The sequence below is a fragment of the Pygoscelis adeliae genome, unplaced genomic scaffold, assembly GCF_000699105.1.
Source record: "Pygoscelis adeliae isolate BGI_AS28 unplaced genomic scaffold, ASM69910v1 Scaffold69, whole genome shotgun sequence".
NCBI classification, from domain to species: Eukaryota; Metazoa; Chordata; class Aves; order Sphenisciformes; family Spheniscidae; genus Pygoscelis; species Pygoscelis adeliae.
The window spans coordinates 1,797,187-1,820,467 of NW_008825619.1; the positions used below are offsets into that span (position 1 = coordinate 1,797,187).

At 34.3% G+C, this 23,281-nt stretch overlaps 1 protein-coding gene across 3 annotated transcripts in view; it reads right to left on the reverse strand.

Annotated features, from left to right (window-relative positions):
* The window catches only part of NLGN4X (neuroligin 4, X-linked), a 126,483-nt gene that overhangs the window by 74,822 nt on the left and 28,380 nt on the right, over positions 1-23,281 (reverse strand). Inside the window, exons 2-3 of one of the 3 annotated variants that reach the window (XM_009333379.1) lie at positions 6,732-6,791; positions 3,004-3,156 (exon numbers count right to left, since the gene is read on the reverse strand). The exons of 1 other annotated variant lie outside the window; for it this stretch is intronic. In XM_009333379.1, coding sequence (XP_009331654.1) covers positions 3,004-3,156; positions 6,732-6,791 — 213 coding nt within the window. The remainder of the gene's footprint in view (positions 1-3,003; positions 3,157-6,731; positions 6,792-23,281) is intronic. One more of the 3 variants, XM_009333380.1, reaches the window with a different exon arrangement.

The following is a 23,281-nucleotide window of genomic DNA, read 5'->3' on the forward strand; positions in this document are numbered from 1 at the left end:
CTTGTTCTCCAGACCCCTCACCAGCCTCGTTGCCCTTCTCTGGACACGCTCCAACATCTCAACATCCTTCTTGTAGTGAGGGGCCCAAAACTGAACACAGTATTAAAGGTGCGGCCTCACCAGTGCCCAATACAGGGGCACGTATCCATTTAGATTGGATAGAAGGAAGAAATTGTTTATGATAAGGATGGTGAGACACTGGAACAAGTTGCCCAGAGAAGTTGTGGTTGCCCCATCACTGGAAGTGTTCAAGGTCGGGTTGGATGGAGCTTTGAGCAACCTGATGTAGTGAAAGATGACCCTGCATATGGCAGAGGAGTTGGACTGAATAATCTTGGAAGGTCCCTTCCAACCCAAAGCATCCTATGATTCTATGATTTGTCTGGCTAATATCATCCAGTGATTATCTATGAAGTCCTAATAGATTTTCTATCTACTGCTGTTAATGACACAATATAGACTGAAAAGAAAATAATTTAATGTGCCTCAAGAACAGAATAACGTTTATGGTAAGTATAACATCCAGTTTTCAGGTCCATTCAAGTGATGATTTTCCAGAGGAAGGAAAAATACATATATAAAGGGTCTTCAGTATCTCATCATTGTGATCAATTCAATACATATTCCTCCATCACAGGATGTGATAATAGTGATAGAATTACACATTTCTGTCATTAAGTGAGGTTTGTATGTGTCCTTTTCTGTACAAACTTACAAATCAAATTCAACAGAAGCACACCAGTTTTACAGAAATAAGTATATGTTTCAAAAAGAAGATAATTCAGACTAGAAGAAATGGATACAAATATTGTCAATCTTCAAATTGTATGTCATAATAATTATGCTACTTTTTAAACTTTTATGAATAACCATATTTATTTTCCATATGGTTGTTTACCTGAAGAAATTTGTGTTTTCTCTTTCAGTTTTTTACTTATGAAGCAAGTCAAAAATACATGGAATTCACCTAACACCTTCCAATGTCTAGGCAGAACCTAATGTGTTCTCAAGGATCACATTAACATTTCACCCAGGAAGAAAAAAACAGAAATATGCTCATAAAACACAATTCCTCTGATTTTTTACACGCTAAATGCATATTCTGAATTTCTTCTGTTTTTCTAATTCAAACACAGACCTTCTATAACAAAGAATAAATTCCATAGTGTCTCAAAAGTTACATTTACCACTGTTGAGAAGCAGTATTTAATGCCAAATATAACACTATATTTTTCCTAATCCATTTAAAATCCTCGCAGTTATTACTTTTCAGTTTCTTATATGAATGCCTCTATATTGTGCCTTTTTTCCTAAATGCCACAATATAAAAACATAACATTGTCTTTTTTGTTTTCAATATAAATACAAAAAATAGGAGATCATCAATGCAAATATTGATTTTTTTCCTTTAGATTGATATGAGGCGCTGGACAATGAAACATTTAAACTAATTATAACCACCTGTACCCTTCAACAATTTTAGTTTTAAGAAACCAAGAGAAAACCTTTTAAGAGATCCATTAAATAACCTTTTTTACAGATAAATATCTATTAGCAAGTTCCTGGGTATTTGACAACAACAACAACAACAACAACAACAACAACAATCCTTTTTTTTTGAGTCTTGAGTTCTTAACTTACATTTGGGTGTGTTTCTGAGTACCAAGATTGCATGCATAAATATACCAAAATATCTTTTTATATTCCTGGCTTTATGTTTAAATCTGACTCTAACATAGAAAAAATGTTCTTTTGTATTTAAATGAGAGTCAAAATCAGGGACAAGAAAAAAATTCTCAGTACTCTGATGAACACTGTTGAAACACATTAACCACATTAATAGATAACTCAGCAAAAGAAGTTTGCTGTGTTCCAAAACAGTACGTGCCAAGAATATAGATCAGATTTGCCATCATGAAAAACAAGATTAAATATCTTTGTAAAAGCCATGCTAAATAAAAAAAAAAAAAAACCCACACACAAAATTACTATGCTTTACCTTGTGTATCTAAAATGCTGGAAAAATGAGCATTCTAGTAGTCTATATGCTATTCTATAGAGACTATATGCTTTTTCATTAAGACAAAAAATTTTTCTAATGTCTGCTATTATAAGCAAATTTTTCATTTAATTTTCTATGGAAAAATAGAACTTCAATAAATAAACCTTCATTTGGAGAAAAGCCTGGTACATGCAAACATCCGGGAGTCGGAATCACAGAGAAGCAGAAAAGATTTTTGGTCTGTTTTCATGGATCTAAGGTTATTTTATTATTCAATCTAATGCTGACAGAAGAATATTTATAATGTCAAGAAGATGCAGCTCTTGTTCTGTTTGAAAGACAGAAGTATTAACTTCTCTCAATATTATAATTCATGATTATGGAGTTCTGTATATTTAGGAAGATAATTTTACATCACTCCTTGAAACCCCTTGACTCCATATTACCTGCAACATAAATTCCATCAGTGTATATAGCCTGTTTTGTCTGTATTAACTCTACATCTTCTGCCCTAAAAAACAATTTGCACACAAAAATAATAAATACAGATAAATAGTAACATTTTCCCTCTTCCTACCATTACCAATTGTTTTGAAACTGGAGAGTACTTATTCTTGATTCATTTTCTTCTTTTTTATTTTACATGGAATCAAGAAGATTTTAATGAGAAAAAGATACAAATTCTCAAAACTTGTTAAATTACTGAGCCAAGAGCAAATATGATACAATGACAAATTTAACATAAACCAGCATTAACATAATTATAAATATCCAGTCATTTTTGTCTAAGGTGGAGGCAGCTGTCAAAAAGAAGGGGACATGTAGCCTAGCCCAGTTTCCATAAAATATTGAACAGAATTCAAAATTAATATAATACAGTCAAACTATCCACCAGCAAGTGTTCTGTTTTAAAAACAAAACTAGCCCAATGATCGATCGGTAGATAAATTAAGCAGTAAAATATTTCTATGCAATTGGTGATGAAGAAAAGAGTCACTTACCTAAAACCCCCAGCCTGTAATTGAGAGTGACAACAATGACATTTCCATAACTTGCGAGAATGCTGCCATCAATCATATTGCCAGTACCCTCCATGTAAGATCCACCATGGATGTAGACCATAACGGGTTTCTTGCTGTTCTGATCATGAATGTCTGAAAAAATTCAAGTAAGGAAAACATAATAAAGTAATAAAAAAATAAGGAAATATGGCATTAGCAATTTATAACAAGTGCTAAAAATATTCTTAAATATTTCCTATGTTTTCAATGTCATCACCACCACTTTAATCATCTAGCTTACACAGTTCAGGATTATCTTACAAGCCTAATATTTATAGTTTGAATATCTCTCTTGGTTGCTTCAAATATTTCCTCTGAAATGTTTTCAGACCACTTGAAATGTCTTCAATATTACAAGGAATTTAATTTGAATATAAATGTCTAAAAGCTTAAAGAGAAAAATAAAATTATGGAATAATCTTATCTTTTTTTAGAATATTCTGATTCAAGTATAAGCCAATTTAGCAATATCTGTAAATTTAATAATAAAATTACAATAATGATCCATACTTCCCTTTCCTCACTGAGGTATAATTGTTGAAATTATATTCCCAATAGTTCAGTAAGAGATAATATCACAAAATCAAATTGTTCTGATAGAAATAAACATACTAAACTGTTCCCTCTTTCAAATAGCCTAAGAGTTAACAAACAAAGAGAACTTATGTGAATTCATGGCCTAGATTTTTTGTATTTAAAGCAAACGATGTCTTTTGTGTTGTACTTTTCCTTGTCATGGTAGCTAAGCTTTAAAGAACAGCTCTGAATTAATGCTCCTTGATGGTATTGCTAATCTTCTGTATACACAGAAAAGTTCTTGACTACTTTTAAACAGATAAACAGCTGGGTCATTATTTCTAAAAGAAAGTTAAATGAAATTGGTAGTAATATTTTCATACTTCAGAGTGAGTTATAAAGTTGCACTAATCAATGATTTGGGGTATATTTAGGACTGGATTCATATCTCTTCCACTCATAACCAACAAGTTAGGCTCCTGACCCCAGGGATAGTTCAGATTACCTAAATTAGGAATTTATGTTCTCTGCAGAAACAGTGGGAACAGGGGTTAAGCTCCTTTAAAAAGCAGAGGGCAATTCAGCGAGCTGCCATTAGATATATACACCTTTTCCAAATAATTCAGGGTATCTGCATGTGGAATAGGAGCACTTCTTTCAATCATATAGGGAAAGCAGAGTCTCTGACTATTCAATCAGGATTAAAAAAAAAAAAAAGCTGTGTTCTCTTTTGGGTAGGATAGGCATATATTGAACAGTGGAAAAGGAAAGTGGAGGAAGAAAAAGCTAAGCTAAGTACCTAGAGGTAGGGGACCTGGGTTTGAAAGCCTTCCAAAACTCTTCCCTCTCCTCGGGTTTGTTAGGAAATACTCTAAGATACCAAAAATGTGATCAGGAATGAGGTACCACATATATAATATTTTTTATATGTGGAACTAATTTGAGCATATTTAAAGCTAAATTATGACTGGTCATATTCTTACGGTCCACTTTTACTTTACTCATGTGTATGCACTACCCTAAATATCTAAAATTGTCATCTGAGTGCAAGGAACATATGTTCAGTCTCCAGTGTACACCCGTCTAGTTGTCAGAGTTTAAGGCTTCTCATAGAATCCGCCTTCTTTACGGAAAAAGATACATACTTTATATGTTGTATTTTATGTGTTGTACTTGAGCAGCAGAACAAAAGGTTTTGTGATAAGAACTTTTTACTTGTTGTGACTGTAAGAAGAATGCAACCATTAAACAGATCATATAAAGTAATGAGGTACATTCCAGTGGATGTATTTTTTTCATTCTCAGCATTTTCAGTAAAGTACATGAAAGTGTTTCTTCAGTGAAGGCTCAGCTAAGCCCTCAAAAAATGAAAGCAACAATTATTTAACACAATTATTTGTGTTACTGAATTACCTTTCCCTTCTCTCTCCAAAGTCTCATGGCATGATTTGTTGTATTTAATCTTTGCTTATTACATAGCTCTACCTCAGGGTTGAATTTTTCACTGCTGAAGTCAATGGGAGGTTTCCTCTTCCCCTTCAATGGGAACATGATTAGCTTCAACATAAAGGAAATGAGCTCCATGCTTTATGCGCTTAGATCTAAAGTGGATGCCCTTGTTAATCATGAAACCTTAATTTTTTATAATTTTACAAGAAGTCTGAATAATAATGTATTCATAAACCAGTATCTACCTTAAGTTTTTAAAGCAATTTTGGTTTTGCTTGTTACTTATCTTTTGCTTTAAAATTAACTACAGAATTTGGTACAGCAAATGATGATACCATAACTTAAAAAAAACATATGTTGCACAGAAATAGGAAGGTGATATTCAGAAAATAACAGTAATTTCGGAGTATTCTGCACATTTTTGTGTTATACGAAATAGTGTAATTCAGCAATGAAGGTGGTACAGTAGAGGGCAACCAGTGTGAATCAAAGACCTGAGATTTTTATTACGGTATTTTATATATGGGTAGAGTAGCTACAATTGAGCTGAACTCCCAGGAAAAGAGGAGATAGTGTCCTTACTGCAGTATGCATGATTCTAAGGGGAACAGAGAGGACAGATGTTTCAAAGTTATTTGAACTGATGTCAGATAGAAGAAAACAGAAAAAAAAAGACATGGAATAACACTTCAGATTGGCCAAGCAGGAGAGGAATAAGAAACACATTGCTCCAAAAACAGATCAATAAACTACCCAAGGTTGTTATCTTCTTAATTAATTTGAAAATATTTTTCTTAATTTGGTAAATACATAAAGTAAAATAAACTGTCAGTGTAACTTTAATGAAAAGAAAGGGTGAGAATAGAGGAAGATTTCGTGACTTCTTTCTGTTTCGGTGCATCCTAAATAGCTTTGCTGTGCCAAGGCAAGAAAAAAGTATTTCCTTGTAAAACTTTTTTGGGGTACTTCACTGTGAACTTTAACATTTCCTTTCAGGGAATCCAATCCAACTCTGAAAGAAGTCAATTAAAATGATTGTCATTGATTTCAGTGGGAATGTGGTCAGTCAGAACAAATGTATCTCAGAGGCTAGCTGATTACAGGAAAAAGCAATAAAGCAGCATCAACAGCTTCCTTTATTTTTGTGTCCTGAAATAAACCACATCCTGTGAGAAAAAAATAAATAAGTAAATAAAAATAGCAAAGACAAAGCACAATTCAACTGCATCAATGTACAGCCTGTGCACTGGGGAAACAGTGGAAGTGAAAGGAAGGATATATGTGACTTTTTTCATTAATTTCAAACAGGTGAATTTAAAAAATGTGTAGGAGGGAAAAGAGCACATGCATGTTTCTAAATTCCATTTTCTCAACCTAAGAAAGAATAAGGGAGGAAAAGTATGTGGTTTCAAATAATATTTATGTTTCTCACTTCACACATATTTAGGAATAACCTTTACACCTCTGTCACAGGGAACTGCAGTCATCTATATGCTAATTTGGATTTTAAAAAGAAAAACAATGAAAGGAATTTCTAAAGAAGAAAATAAAGAAGCACACTGAAGTGTGTTTCTGCAAATAAGGGACTAAAAATCATGTTGAAATAACAGCAATAACAATAACAATAATAATTATTACTATCATAAAAATTGAAAAGTTTATGTTCATGCATCAGGGTCGAGCTTTGAAAAAACAAAAAATACCTTCATCTTCACCACGATCATTACTGGTTATATCATCTGCGCTTTTCTTTGTGTTGGCTCCTGGGATCATAGTGAGGAGGAGAATAAAGGGAAAAAAGAGAATTCAAAAACAGCAGGTTCTCAAAAATAAAAAAAAACACTAGTACAAAAAAAAGAAAAATGTAACAAAAATGTCAAAATTTGTTACATTTGAAATTGAAAAACAAAAAAGATGCAAACTGCACATAAACATAAAATGTCAAGAAGAACAAATTGAAAATATTTGAAAAAACGTATCATATTCTGTGACAATGCAGTTACTTCAGTTAAAAGTGATTTCTGCAAAAACAAAATTAATGTGCTATTAAAAAGAATAATATAAACCAAAAAAAGTATATTAAAAAATTTACCAAATTATGGTTTCTACATAAGAAATGCAATTTATTTCATTCTTTTCTGTAACCTTGAAGAAATAATGCCTTCAGTCACTATCTTCAATGATTTAACATTTTATTCATCCTCATTAGGATTTATTAAGAATTAACCACAACGTGAATTTTAGATGGAACCAATGCAAATAAAATTATCATTGAGTCTCACACAACTTGAATGGACCAAGTCAAACCATAAAGACATCCTTAAAATTTAATCTTCCTTCCCATATGACCAGAAAGGTATTTAAAACAACAGACTGTAAACAAAGGTGAAATAGAATTGAGTCAATCCCAGACATGAAATTGGTCCAAAAGTAGCCTTGGTTCATATTATACCACATTTCATGCTCTTTAGAAAAACCTATAAATTAACTGAGAACAGTTACTTACCATGATAAAGAACTTGCGCTTACTTACTAGAAGATTTAGTAAAGAATAAATTTTAATTTGTATTCAATATGCTTTCTCGAAATATTTTTGCGGTGTATACATGCACACATACACACACACAGACACACACACACGTGTCCATACATGCCATTGCCTGTGCTTATGGGAGCAAGAAGAAATAAACATAGTCTTCCCCACCCCTCTCCTTGGGCAATGCTTGTTTTCTGACTAAAAAAAACCCGACACCAAGCTATCCTTGCACCCGACGTTTCATTATGCTGTGCTTCGTCCTGTAGCAAGTAGCCCTCTGTAAGATAAAATGTTACTTGATAAAGAGTGAAACATGAATAGGAAACTCCATTTCTAATTTAGTTTAGAAATGAAATATGGCTACTAAACAAATTAAATGGTCTAAGTCACCACTCTAACCATTTTTTTCCTGAATTGTTTTTATTTGGAAGTATGTTTTCAAGCCATACTGAAAAAGAACAGTATACTTTATTAACTTGTTTATGTGTGAGTTTATATATGAAGTCTGAATATGTCACAGAGACATCATATTTAGCTAAAATAATTATTTTATAACTTTGTTTATTCTACTATTTAAAATGTCCCTCTATCCCTCAAAATTCAAGGTTTCAAGTAAATCTCAGTCCACGATTGTAAGACAGACAGAATGTGGTTAATTGTTACTGAAGTACTTAAGATTTGTTAATATATGCAGGTTTGGGTTCTGTGCACTGGTTTGCTTGTCTTCTCGATACAGACAGAATACAGATTTTCTATAGAAATTTTCTGGACACACTGCTGTTAAATATGCAGTGACAGTGATTGGCGAGTTAAAATGTGAAAAGTAGTGGCTGAGACTCCATCTTCACAAAAAGCCTGTATCTTCAGTGCAGTTGTACACAAGTTATTGTGCATGAAGTACACAAGTGCATTAAGTTTTATGCATTCAGTACATAATTAACTAGGTAAAATATCACTGTCAATGAAATACAGATGTTCTCTATCTATCAATTTCTTTGAGAAATGTTAGATACAGGCTCTAAATCTGTCACCATCCAAGTTTTGCCCTTTTTTTTAATACTTTTCCAAATTAGTTTTAACCCAAAGAAGGTTGAAACCTTTCTCAAGTGCTACCCAAATAAAATTAATTTTGTATTTTGATAAACCAAGTACTGAACCCATAAAGTACCCTTAAACTATTTTTGATTCGTGTAAAAAATTAATGAGAAATAATTATTCATAGACAATAAATCCACCTAGACACAATTTGGAAAGCACATAACAGAAGAAACTTTGATCTTAGTTCCCCCAGTGAGGTAGTCTTTTAATTGTTTGATAAAAAAAATATGATCATCATATGCCAAATATAAAATTAACTACCACATATCATTCCTATTAATTTAAAATAACAAAATCAATGTGACCACATATATACAGTGCCTGTAGAAAAAAACTGTATCTGCAACTATTTAGACTGTAATCCATATTTAAAGTACTTTGAGTGAAAGAAGTAGATGTGTCGCAAAACATTTTAGTTTTGGCTACTATCCGCCCCCCCAAATCATCAATATATATATCAGTAACATATTGCAAGGATTTTCTCTCTAATGTGCATCCTGAAGTGACTCTCGTCCAGTGTACTTCAGAAAGAACAACACAAGTGTAACAAGAATTTAGAAAATGTCACCACACCATGCTACTAGATGTGATGAGACACAAATATCACATAACACAGGTATGTGACATAAGGTTACCTGCAATATTTGAAACATTCTTTATTTCTTTTTTCATTCTTCACAGCTTGAAGAAATCATGGAGTAACCAATTTTCAGAACAACTTAATATAATTCTAAAATACATTTAATTACAATGTGAGTGGGAATGCTGTTTCTCCTATGTGTTGTGGAACAATCTTTCATTTGTCTATTGGTAACTGAAATATATTTTTATAACTAGGTTCTTGGGTTTGAGGGGTTTTTAAATTCATTTTGAGATCTGATAAAATGGATTTCATCAATGGATTCTCAAAATGGGCTTCTGTTTTCCTACCACATTGGATTTTTTTCATACTGTAGGTATGAAACCTAGACTAGGTACTAGCCATAGAATCATAGAATCATTTAGGTCAGAAAAGACCTTTAAGATCATCGAGTCCAACCATCAACCTAACACTGCTAAGTCCACCACTAAACTATGACCCTAGAGTGCCACATCTACACGTCTTTTAAATACCTCCAGGGATGGGGACTCAACCACTTCCCTGGGCAGCCTCTTCCAATGCTTGACAACCCTGTCGGTGAAGAAATTTTTCCTAATATCCAATCTAAACCTCCCCTGGCGCAACCTGAGGCCATTTTTTCTTGTCCTATCGCTTGTTATTTGGGAGAAGAGACCAACACCCACTTCGCTACAACTTCCTTGCAGGGAGTTGTAGAGAGCGATGAGGTCTCCCCTCAGCCTCCTTTTCTCCAGGCTAAACAACCCCAGTTCCCTCAGCCGCTCCTCATGAAACTTGCTCTCTAGACCCTTCACCAGCTGTGTTGCCCTTCTCTGGACACGCTCCAGCACCTCGACGTCCTTCTTGTAGTGAGGGGCCCAAAACTGAACAGAGTGTTTGAGGTGTGGCCTCACCAGTGTCGAGTACAGGAAGACAATCACTTCCCTGGTCCTGCTGGCCACACTATTTCTGATACAAGCCATGTAGGTAATAATGTTGGTACAGAACTGTTTGAGGAGAACAGAAGTGTTAATGTTGGAATTATTTCAATAGTGCCAAAACCACTTAAGATGCTCAGGAGCACTGTTTAGAAAAATTATATTGATCTTCTGAAAATATAAGCTTACAGAAAGATATTATCTTATACAGAGAGTAAAAATTGGAGTTTTCCAACCACGTCTGTTTTTGGTTTAAAATGTTGATTCATTTGTCCTGAAACTTCTATAAGAAGATGGTATTCCCTGTCATAACAAAAATAAGACTTGCTATCCCTCTAAGGTTAGCTTAAGGTTGCACTTCAAGTTGTTAATCTAGGAGACAGAATGGGAATGTGAGTTGCAATCTCCCAGGCTCAGAAGAATTCCCTGCCTGCACTGACTGCTTGTCCCACAGACCAGTGCTTCCCTCTGCTTTGGGGCTTCTTTTGGGGGATTCAGTGTCGGGACATGTTTTTCCCCCATATATATAAAAATCAGGAGCACTAATTTTAGCCTAGGATTCCCATACACCAAGTGAATATTATCACTGCATTATAGGACTGGCCCTTCTGCAGTCTACGAAGTGTTTACTCATTCATCCCACATGAAACATAGATGGTAAATCTTAACAACAATCCTGGAACTGGCAGTAGAGCAGAAAGCAGGGTACATAGCAGTGGTGATCTAGTGCATTAAAAACTGAACTCTGGGAGTATCTCTACTGACCAGCCTGGGGTTTGACTGGAGCTCTTGGTTTGCAAGGTTTGTGTTTCACTTTTCATGCTGATTAAAAGTACCAAAGAAAAATATTTCAAAATGTTAATAGGATGGGAAATTATTTTCCGAACGGTCAAGGCCAGGAACTATTCAATTACATGTATTAAGTACGCTGTAGATATCATAGCTCTACTGAAGATTACATTTGTATAAAAGTTCATGTTTTAGAAAGTTCCAAGAGGCCTTACTGTTAATGACAACAAGAAAAAGATATAACTTCATAACATATATATTAAATGCCAGGTGACCCCTTTTCATTTGTCCTACAATTCCATTCATTGCTGAGTGAAAAAGGTATGGTGTAATTCCTTACTGAACAGTGCCAAACGTCTTTTGTAAAGGATATTTGCTGCCAGAAAATGTTTCTTTTTTTTTTTAGGCTATAGTGTAATAGTACAGATACAGAATAACATAGGCATATATGAGCCAGTTTCAAACTAGTTCCAGTCAACGTAGCCATAATAAAGCAAGGGTTTCATGTGGGCTACCTTTTTTCCTCGCTAAGAAGCTCTATGTGCAATGCAGTTGTAAACTAATTCAGTAAGCATCTGTCTTTAAAAGTTTTTCATTCTGAAACACTGACTAATGTGCTAATTAACTTTTAAAAAATACTTGATTTCATTTATTTATGGATGTAAAGTCACCTTGTATTCCCAGATTCATTCTTGATGCCGTGCATACATCTATCACAAATGAAGAAGTCAGCCCACTGTAAGCATATCCTCTGGCTCGCATTTCCTTTGATAATGAATAAAAATCTCATTCAGAAACAGATTTTCTGGGGTTGCAAGTCTTCCCAGATGTATTCACAATTTATCCCACATCTTCCTCCATTCAGATAATATGTATCATATATATGTAATGTAGTCAGGTCCCAGGCATGCAGTTTACTAGTGCTTGCATTTTAGGTATCCATTCTGAAGCCTCTAATGGCAGCAAAAAATTATCAACTACTGCTTAAGCTGATGCCGTTTCTTTGCATTTTATATGTAATTGCTCCATCTGTCACACAGTATACCTTTTGACCCCATTTAATCTTGGGAAAGCGCTCAGTTTTCAGAAATCACACAGCACATTATTAGTTATATGACCTCTCAGTTTTACATAGAGCATGCTCAACCTTCTGGAAACTTCCAGCTCAAACCAGATTAATAAAAGATTTAATAGTCATTCTTTCAGTGATATGTCTTATTTATACAGCCATTTAAACAGATCTCTAAAGCTCTTGGTTTCCCATCCCATGAGAACTATTATAATTTTACAATCAGCTCAAGTCAACAGTTCATTACAGTCTTGAGGGAGCAATAGGAAAGCAGAACTGTACTTTCCTTTCTCCCAAGACTGGTGGGTTAGCTTTACTTTGAATCTCACTTAGTGCGCAAGCCTTAAGTCATTTCTTGTCTGAAAAGAGGGGTCTATCAGTGGGAGAGTTTGGCTGTCATAACACTGTCCCTGGCTCACGGCTATGGCAAAGGCTCTCCAGCTACCTTTATAGCTGTACCAAGAAGTTCTCATTTGGCAGCTGAAGAAAGATCAAAAGAGGCATTTGGCATTTCAAATAAAAGCAGAGGAAAACGATTATTGAGAATTACAGCTTGTCAAAGTGTCTTAGAAATTGACTGCAGATCACGTACGTTAGGAGAGATCACAAAGAAAGGCAACATATCTATCTATACCTATATTTTTAGAAGCCTGTTGATCTGAATTGGAGAAAGAGAAATATATGCATATTGTCTAGATTTAAATAACCATTATTTCTTAATTATTTACTGAATACTGGCAGCATGTATGTGCAATTGTGCTCTATATAGTTAATAGTCTTCCAGAAAGAACACAGGTTTATTCTCTGGCACTCCCTTCCCATAATGGTGTTAAAATGAAATTATAATTTGTCAACAGTGTGCGTAACTCCAACAAACAGCCACATTCAATGATTTCAAAGCAGTCCTTAGCCATAAATTAGATGCCTTCCATCTCTCTCCTAAATAATATGAAGACTTAGATTCCTACTGTTCTAGGTAGTTTTTAATGTGGAAGCCAACGAAAGCTCAGAATTTTACTTAAATTTGACTGAATTAGATTTGTTTATTTTTGTTTTAATTCCTGTATTATCACTGAATAGCAGAAGACATGATTACAGTGGCCATTATTCTGATACCATTAACAACAACAAAACCAACTGCTAGCTCTGTATAGCAGCAACATTTAACTAAGGAACATGTAACATAATTGAATTTGTGTTCTTATTGACTCCAGCTGCAACACACACAAAAAAAATCGCTAGAATTCCAGACCACAGCAAATGTGTAGATGCTGCTATATATCCAGGAAATGTTTCTTTTCAAGAAAAGAGAAATAAATGACAATTTTTTGTCATATTCGAAATTGGATGGACTGTAAGAAAATGCAGCAAAAATCCCCACAGAATTTTGTGTTCCATGCATTAGCGAGGATTAAAACAAAAAGAAAATGCTATTTCACAGGCTTCTTTCAAATAGTTTTAGAGAACCAATAAAAAAAATCTACATAGACACTTGTATTGAAAAAGAAAAATTCTAAGGTTGAAAAAGTGATTGCATAAAAAGTATGAAATTCTAATATTACCTCAGCTCTGTTGTCTACGTTGCCTGTAGTTTTCAATTACATGATTACACATACCTTTGTTTTCAGAAAAATTGCTTGCATCTCTCTGTGCATTAACTGTTCCATGTACAGCGAATGAAAGCAGAATGAAATTCTTAATATTTTACAAATGGCAGTATTCTGTATACTGTTCCTCCCAAATAAAAACAGAAATAATGACTACTACATGCCCTAAATTATGTGCTTCCCACAAGCTCTTTTCCTGGACAAAAATAAGTGCATTAAATCAATCCATCACTCACTTTCACATGCTTTAAATGAGGTTATATCTTCCAACATTTAATACAGGGCAATGGAATGTATTAATTGTCACACAGAGTGACTGTGCTGTCCCACATAGTTCCACAGAAGGATACAAGCACTTTTCAAAAGCAGGGATGTTGTAGAAATAATTATTTACTACCATTTAGTAAGAGTTATTAGTTCTGTGATTGATACTGGAGTTCCTTTCCTTACAAGTTTATTCCATACCAGTATGCTGATATGGATTCATCTCAGTGAAGAAAACATAATGTTCACACAGATTCCAGGGTAGGGAAACTCTTCAAACTATCTGTATAGATGATATGTGAGCCTGATCACCAGTTAGGACCAAAAAGAGCTTACAAAAAATAGCAATAACAGTTTTCACTTAGGAGCTATGTTGTTACATGAAGTTTTGGGCTGTCTACATTCTGATTATACTATTCTGTATTCAGCAGCTAAATGCTATTGACTCTTATTCCAAGTAAGATGCAAAAGATAAAACCTTAACTTATGTAACTTTGGGCAAATGGGGTATGTCTTCCCCTTTGTCAAAGTTTTCAAAGCTTCCTATATGATTTATTTTAGGAAAGTGACCCATTCGTTTTAAGAAGATTGTTAAATATAGGTCTATGATGAAGATAAACACTGGCATTTACACTGGACACTTGTCATAGTTACTAAAAGAAACACACCTGAAAACGATTTCTTATTCTGAAAATATTTGCATTTATTTAGATTGTATTTATTCATCCTGGAAAAAAAATAAAACTAGTAAGTTTTATCTTTCATCCTGTGTTAATCCATTTTGCTACATTTTTTACCAAAAAAACTTGCTTTGAATAAAAATTACTGAGAATAATAATTTTTAAAACTATTAAATTAAGGTTTAACAGATTGCTTTTAGTGATAATTATTAATAGAGAAATCATTATTATTTTAGAAGATTAATAACTAATATAGAAATGAGGTAGCTACATAAATTCAGTAATATGTTTTAATAAGGATTTTTGTTATGCAAGTTACACCACATCTAGAACTTAAAGTCTTCTAAATACAGTACATTGCTTTGACATAACCATCTATAATGGCTCAAAAGAAAGAAGGCATTGTGCAGCCTATCCTTTCAGTGACCTCCAACAGATAAGGGGAGTGTTTCTTGCACTTCCAGTGTAACTGAATCTGCTCAATTTGATGGAGGACTGGACTGAGCCTGCAATGCTCACTGATTGAATAATGAAAGACTCATTAAAAAGCATAAATCTACCATATAGTTATTTAAATTACTTCATGCAGAAGCACATATTTTTTCTGTACAAGCATCAGGAGGAACACTCTCAGTATGAAAGTGTGGCAGTGACCTCAAACAGCTTCCATTTCTCTGCTAAATTGGTGCACTTGATGAGGTGTGAATGTAAAAAAGCCAACATGTCTGAGTGCACAATACTGCTATGTAGAAGCACAGCATTTGCTTTCACCCATCTCACCTCCCTCATCAGAGAAGCCATTTCGAAATTCGGAAAAGACACCTACATATTACTTTCTTCAATTACAACATCCAAAATATAACAATCAGTTCAATATACTGAAATGTTTAAAAATACACTCTTTTCCTTTGTGTTACATATGCTGGCTCTGTGCTGGCAAAACTCTTAGGTGCAGAGTTTTAAGCATATGAGAAGTCGTGTTGACTTCAAAGAAAATACCAGCATGCATAAGCTTCAGCACTGTGATGAAGCCAGCTTCAGCCCTGCCTGAGGACCGAGAACATCAGTAAGTCTACAGTAAATACTACAATAAAGATCCAAGAACATGAAAGACCCTGTAGGATATATAAATCCCACTGCAAAGTTTGTCCAGAAGTATGTGTAATATACTGCACTGGCAAGTCAGCAGGTGTAAGATATGGGTAGACTACAATTAGCTGCAGAGGGGCATAAGCTTGTTAGCATGATGATTATACTACAATTAAGTTTCCAAGAATGTATAGGACTTCTAAATTAGAAGGCACAAACCAACATTTGTTATTAATCAAAATTCCCAAGCCTAGATGTAACTATACTCTAGGTAACCTAGGTAACTAGACTTTGCAGAAAGAATTCAGTAATGTTGACTTAACACTATAACTAAAGGGTGAGTATTTTCAAATAAGCTTAAGAGAGATGAGTACCGATGTCCCATTTAAAATGAATGTGAATGTGTGTGTATAAAAAAAAGTGAATTAACAGCCAATAACTAAAGGTAACTGTTACACAGTTCAGCAGACAGCTGAACAATGCAAGCACATACTCTGCATTTAACAACTGTTGGTGAAGTTGTTTGTGCAAACTCTCCTTTTGGGCATTTGTAGGCACCACTGGAAGCTGTGAGCTTAATAATCAACTCTTAAGAATACCTCTAATTATTTGATACAGCTATTTTAATTCTTCATTTTGAACACAAGCTCAATTTGCAGTTGTCTTTGGAGAATTCAGGAAATAATTGTGTTTGTTATTTGAGTGGATCCTGTGAGAATATAAGTTTATTCCATCGTAATAGATAATATAATAGTTTGGCACCATATTCACTTCTAATTTTGATGTTTACTGGATCTCTGACATCTTAGTTTTTATTTGGGAATCATAGAAGTGTTAGCTACAGGCAAGTAGGAGGTCTGTATAAGACATCCAAAGCGTATACATGCAAAACTTCATTCAGGGTTTGTTTTTTTTTTTTTAGTTGGGTTTTTTGTTTGGTTTTTAGCACATAATCCAGTGTTTTCAATTTTTTCTCTACTAGATTTCAATGACATCTTCATCTACACACAACAACATATTAATTCCTACTGGAATTAGCAGTATCAAACCAACTAAGCAATTAGACTATCAAACAACTAAAATGTTAATAAAAGGAGTTAAAAATAAAAATTAAAGATGGGATAGAATATACTATAGCTATTTCAGGGAAAACAAGATCTAAGGTGGATATGATGAAGAGCTTTATAATCTGAAATATGAATATTTAATTATTCTACTACTTCCAAAAATAGTACATGCACAGAAAAGATTTTCCCTAGGATTGAATAGCAGATGCCTAGGAAATAAGATAGATAGAAGCTGGAAAGGAAAGTTCATTTAAACATTTTATTCATTATTACCCAGTACTGAAAACATGTATGACTTTCCCAAACAAAAATTAGTGTCCTTGTCCCAAAGAACTTACGCTGTAAGAAGATACCAAGGGAAATACTGACCGCCAGGACTTCTAAATAAAACACACAGAAACCATACTTTTAAAGAAGAAAACCTCGCATTTTACTTTTTCATTATTTCCACAGAAGGATAGTTGAAGACCGCAAGATATTAGGATTGGGCCACTTAGAAAAAGTGCAACTCTATCCAAATGTCAGGAGATTGATTTAGAGGGTAACAAGCAAGGAGTTCATGAGCAGACAACTTCCCAGCCTCACTAAGATCCTGGAAGTTAAATGGAGCAGACTAGACTTAAACAAAAAAATCTAGAAGCAGAATAGAAATTTCTTTTATGTTGATGATATCATTTGTGAGGTTTCAGCTTGTGGCACGCAAAGTTAGCGCATGCAGCGTTAATGAAGGTTAAGCAGTTGTAGGACTTTATGCATAAAGTCATCAGAGGATTTTGATTTTCATGAATCTATACTAGCAACAACTTTAAAAAATACATTCAGTCCCTACTAGTTGGAGCGTGAAAACACAATATTTCTGGCAATACTTTTCTGTCCTCAACTTGGTAAGTTTTTTGGATGTTTTCACAGAAAAATATTGGGGAAGAGGGATGACGAGGGGGAAAGCACAGACTTAAATTGCAGCATTCTGTATTATTTACATTCTAACTGCTTCAAAGCATAAGTTCTGAGCGTATTATGACGCTGTGAGATTTTATCTACCAACTTTAAAGCTGAACAAGGATCGTTTTGATTCATACATGCTGTATAATAATTAATTATATTAAGCTAGCATCAAAACAGCTGGTCAGAATCATGATTTAAACTTTCAAATTTCAACACCACAGCATTGATCTCACTAATATCTGACCCATCAAATCTCCATTACTTGATAATATCCGTTAGCTGGTTTTGATGCATACTATATTTGTGGATTATAGATCTGTTCTGGTGGAATAATCTTTTCTCTATTGACCAAAATTAATGAGAATTCATGTCTCCATTTGGTTTTCCATTTTGCAATGTTCCAAGCAAAATTTAAGCTTAGTATTTTCAATGTTGGGGTTCATGTTTTACTCAAAATTTAGAAAGGAACAACAGTAGCTTGTAAATTATCATTATGTGAGAGAAGTAGGAAATTAGAAGCAAATAATAAAAAGTCCTGTATGATATAGATACTATGTGGCATGTGCCATTTGGTACCATACAATATTCTATAATGATATAATATGATAACATAATATAATGTTATATAATATAATACGATTTTACTATTCCACCTGAAGAAAGATAAGTTGAATTTTGCATTCAAAGGGTATCATGTATGAACTATATAGAATCGCATGTGAAATGATACAGTTTATGTATGCAATTACTTCTGAGAAATCAAATTCCAGTCATCTTTGGTTAAATATAAATAGTTCCTGTGAAAAGGAACAGGTCAAGCTTTTTTTTTTGTTGTTTATTTAAGCATTATTATTGTATGTGTGCTGATGTTATCTGTTGTCATATGGACTTCAGTTCCTACAGGGGAAAAAAAAAATAGAACTTAGTACTGCATTTGTATTCAGCTGTAAAAGAGATCTGAATGTTTCTTTGTCTCAATCAGTGCAATTTACAATTTAAAACACCATCTATTTGAGGAAATTAACTATAATTGGCAGTTTTGCTCAGGAAAATAAACCACGGAGCTTAAGTGTGTTGAAGGTCACTGACAAAGTGAGTTAGCGAGGTTGTCTGAAGGTAGAACTGGTACAGTTCCACCTACAGGTCCAAATTATACCTGCCTGTATGTTGTCATTACTTTGTCAGTCATATCAGTACTGAAATACACTTACAGGAACAAAACGGAAATACTGGCACCACAGCCAACTTCCCTACCACTAACAGCAACAACAAGAAGGTATCAGACTTAAAAACACAGCAAAAAAGATTGCTGTGATCAAATCTCTCTGGGTATTACAGTTTCCTCATGGTTGTACATGTGTGTCTGTTTAACATTTGCCATGTTCTCACACCCTTTTTAACCTTCCATGCCTGGATCTTTTAGCAACACAGGAAAATGCTGAGAATGTCCACTGTGTTGTGTTTTGCTTTTCAGGCACCACAGTCTGTAATTTCATACTTCTTACCAGCAAACCCTGATAAAATTGGCCATAGAAAGTGGAGGAAGGAAAAGAAAGAAAATCAGATGAGGCAAATCATGCTTGACTAATCCAGTGGCCTTCTATGATGGAGTAACTGCATAATTGGATAAGGGAAAAGCTATGGATGTCATCTACCTACACTTCTGTAAGGTCTTTGGTATGGTCCCCACAACATTCTTGCTGCTAAATTTGAAAGATATGGGTTTGATGGATGGACTGTTAGATGGATAAGGAATTGGCTGCTATCCAAAGGCTTACAGTCAACAGCTCAATGTCCAAATGGAAACCAGTAATGAGTGGTGTCCCTCAAGGCTCTGTACTGGGATCAATACTATTTAATATCTTCATCAATGACATAGTGGGATTGAGTGCACCCTCAGCAAGTTTGCAGACGGCACCAAGCTGAGTGGTGCAGTTGATATGCTAGAGGGACGGGATGCCATCCAGAGGGACCTTGACAGGCTTGAGAAGTGGGCCCGTGTGAACCTCATGAAGTTCAACAAGGCCAAGTGCAAGGTCCTGCACCTGGGTCTGGCCAATCCCCAGTATCAATACAGACAGGATGAATGGACTGAGAGTAGCCCTGCGGAGAAGAACTTGGAGATACTGGTGGATGAAAAAATTGGACATGAGATGGCAATATGCGCTTGCAGCCCAGAAAGTCAATCGTACCCTTCGCTGCACAAAAAGAAGAGTGGCCAGCGTTGCTGAGGGATGTGTTTTTATTTTGCACATTTCCTAAAATCTATGACATATTAGTTTTGGCATATAATTCCTGCAATAAAACTATAATGGGACATTCTGAAAAATTTGCATCTAGACTTCAGTGCAAACATCTTTCTACATTTTAGCATTTAAATAAACCTTTGCTGTTACCCACATTTTAACTCTGATGATATAATTTTCCTGATGATCAAAGTGCATTGCCCTTCTCTGTCCCATATTGACTTTACCACATTTCATTTTAGTATCTCATTTCACAGGTCTCTACATGGCTTCCTTCTTCCCTTTATTATGAATTTCTGTTGTAAAAAGCAGCAATTCCAGTAACAACCCTTATTTTGTGATTCAGACTCTTGCCTTTGAAAATAGGTTCCAAATCCATTAATATCAGCAGTATAGTACAAAACAGACCATTAAAATAATGGATAATGTTCCCTCTCTCAAGAGTAGCTCACAGATTTCCACACCAAGAAAGTGACATCATCTGACAAATTATTTTTTCCAACTCCTTCTTCTTTCCTTTACATTTTATTGCATCTTCTAGCACCATCTTTTTCTTCACACTGGTTAGCTTTCTAAAATGATGCTCTTCTTACAAGACTTTGATCCTTCTTTTCCCTCATTCTTTTATTTCATGATGTTCTGTTTTTTTCAGTTAACTTTACCCTAGGGTCATGCTTAACTACCCATAATACATACTCTACTACCCTAGGCTATCAAAATTAATTCAACCCCATGCTGTCTTCAGTTATTGCCCATCTTCAGCATTCAGCAATAATTGAATGCTATTTCAGTTTCTCTGATATCATATTTGTTAATCTTACTTTGTTCTACATTTACTCTCTTTTTCTTCTCTAGGTATCTAGTTTTACAAGAAGCAACAAGATAATATATATTTCTCTTAGAATACCCAGGAATTAAAGGTACATAAAAGAGAGTTACAACAAGTCGTATTTTGATAAACCGAAGTGTCAGAAGAGTAAACACTAGCACCTTAGATCCATTAAGGATAAACCAGTATTCTATTCTCAAAAATGGTTTGAGGATAAAATTATTGATCTTCCAGTGAAATACATCAGTGTTTAATTAAAATAAGCTACTACAATAGACTGGTAAGAACAGATATGTGCATATTAAAATCAAGAAAAATAATGTTACTATAGCCTAAGGAAAAGAGCAATTAAAAGCATCATAAAGCATTTAGATACATTGATAGAAAATAACCCACAACTGTCTTTAAAGAAAAAGCATCACTTTCTGATCTGCTAGAAATCTTTAGGCCTCTCCATAGAATACTTGATAAAAGAAACTTGTTGCTAAAATTTATTTGGGTTTTCAAAAAGTCTTTGATAAACCGTTTTCTGTGGGAAGATGTTGAGAACATAATTACTCACAGAGAAAGAGGTGAAGTAATGTCATGGATTAAAAACAAGCTACACAGACTATGTTAAGTTGTAACCAGAGGTCAATTTTCAACGTAGCAAAAGATTAATGAGGTAGTGAAATATTCTCTATATTAATCTGATGTTGTTTAACATTCTGTTAATGATCTGGAAAAGGGATGAATTATGATATTGTACAATTTTCCAGTAACAGAAAATACATGAGCCAAGGCCAGAGAGAGTATGAATATCTTCAAAGAGAGTTTATAAAGCTAGATAAATGATGGATGACACTTAAGGTGCTACTTTTTGAGCTGAAGTCAAACATACATCTAAATGCCTATGAAATATGACCTATTCATTCTGCAGTCAATGGAGATAAAGAATGTCTGCCACAGGTTAAGATGACTTGCAAACAAGGTGTGCTTTTTTCTCTCTCTTCTCTCTGAATAAGAAGTAAGCTTAGCACAGAGATGGAGGTACCTATACAGTAGTATGTTTGAAAACTAATAGTCATGCACAGTCGAAACAATAACTTGAGCGAGATACGCAATTGTTAGATTCCAAGTTATCCATAACTTCCAAAGAAAAAGGCTTGGGTATTACTCTAGTCATAGCAATAAGAACCTTAAAAAAATTGCCAAATACAACACTCAGAATGTCAAAGCATAGCATAAGGTAATTCTGAAAATACAGCAATTTTGTACATTAATGTATAATAACCAGGTATGGCAGGTCTTATCAGGAATGATGCATTCACATCCAGTTTCATTTTCACACAAAACATAGCAAAAATAGAAATTCTTCCATCAGTACTCTATATTGCTGGAAGACAAAAATGGTTTTGTATGAAAAGAGATTCAATTAGAACCCTCAATTACATCTAAAGAACAGAAAAATAGAAGGAATGCCATTATTGCATTGTTCACTTATAGCATGCATGAAGTGAGACAACTTTTCTGTCAATACAAGGAGTGTGAAATTCTTCTAAATAATGGAATATATTTAAAAGCTATTAATCTTCAACAGTTCAACAATGGTAGATACTTAAAAAAAGCAATGAAGTCATAATGCACAGAAATATTATACATTTATTAGCATTTTGTATTAACTTTTAAGCATGTTACACCACATAACTGACACCAACAACTCAACAAAAGACAAAACAGACAGTTATGTCTAATTTTATTGAGATAAGCAGGACTGCTTTATGTTCAAAATTAAGCTTACAGGGCAGAGATCATGAATTGTGTGTTTCACAGCATAGATCAGCCACAAAACCATCTGGGAAGAAAATTCCAGTGAAGTTTAGTTGAGACAGGAGTCTCTTGCACCATCAGGATTCCCTACCCCGATGCATGAGAGAGCTGCCAGTTTGAGAGAAAGGAACAGGATAAAAATTTTTGGTGCGGTCTCACACACCACTTTCAACTTCAGTTTTTAATGGTGTCATGGACTAAATTGACTTTTTTAACAACATAGTTATTCAAGATGTGACAGCAGTGAAATCAAAAGCAGGTCCTACAGTGATATTAGGATCGAAGACAGGACTTGTTACTGTCCCTAGTCCTCACCTGGAATTATAGAATCATAGAATAAAGTTTCCTGAAATTTTTTTTTTGTGGTTTTGTTTTTATTCCGCCCTTAAAACTCACTGTGCTATTTGATCATATTGTCTTCCAACTTTAGCATCATAAAAGAAATACTATTTTGTTAGGGGATAAAGTGTGGGCCTCTGTTAATCTTTAGAAAATTATGCATGTTTCACAGTTGTCTTAAAAGTCTTTCTCAAAACATAAAAGCCAAGCACACAAATACTTATACACACGTGCACAAAAGAAGTGCATCTTAGTTTCTAAGGTTAATTCAAATTTGCAGTGTAAGTATGTGCCTGCTAACTTACTTTCAGAATGGACACAGTAATAAAAGGAATACACAAAGATTTGTC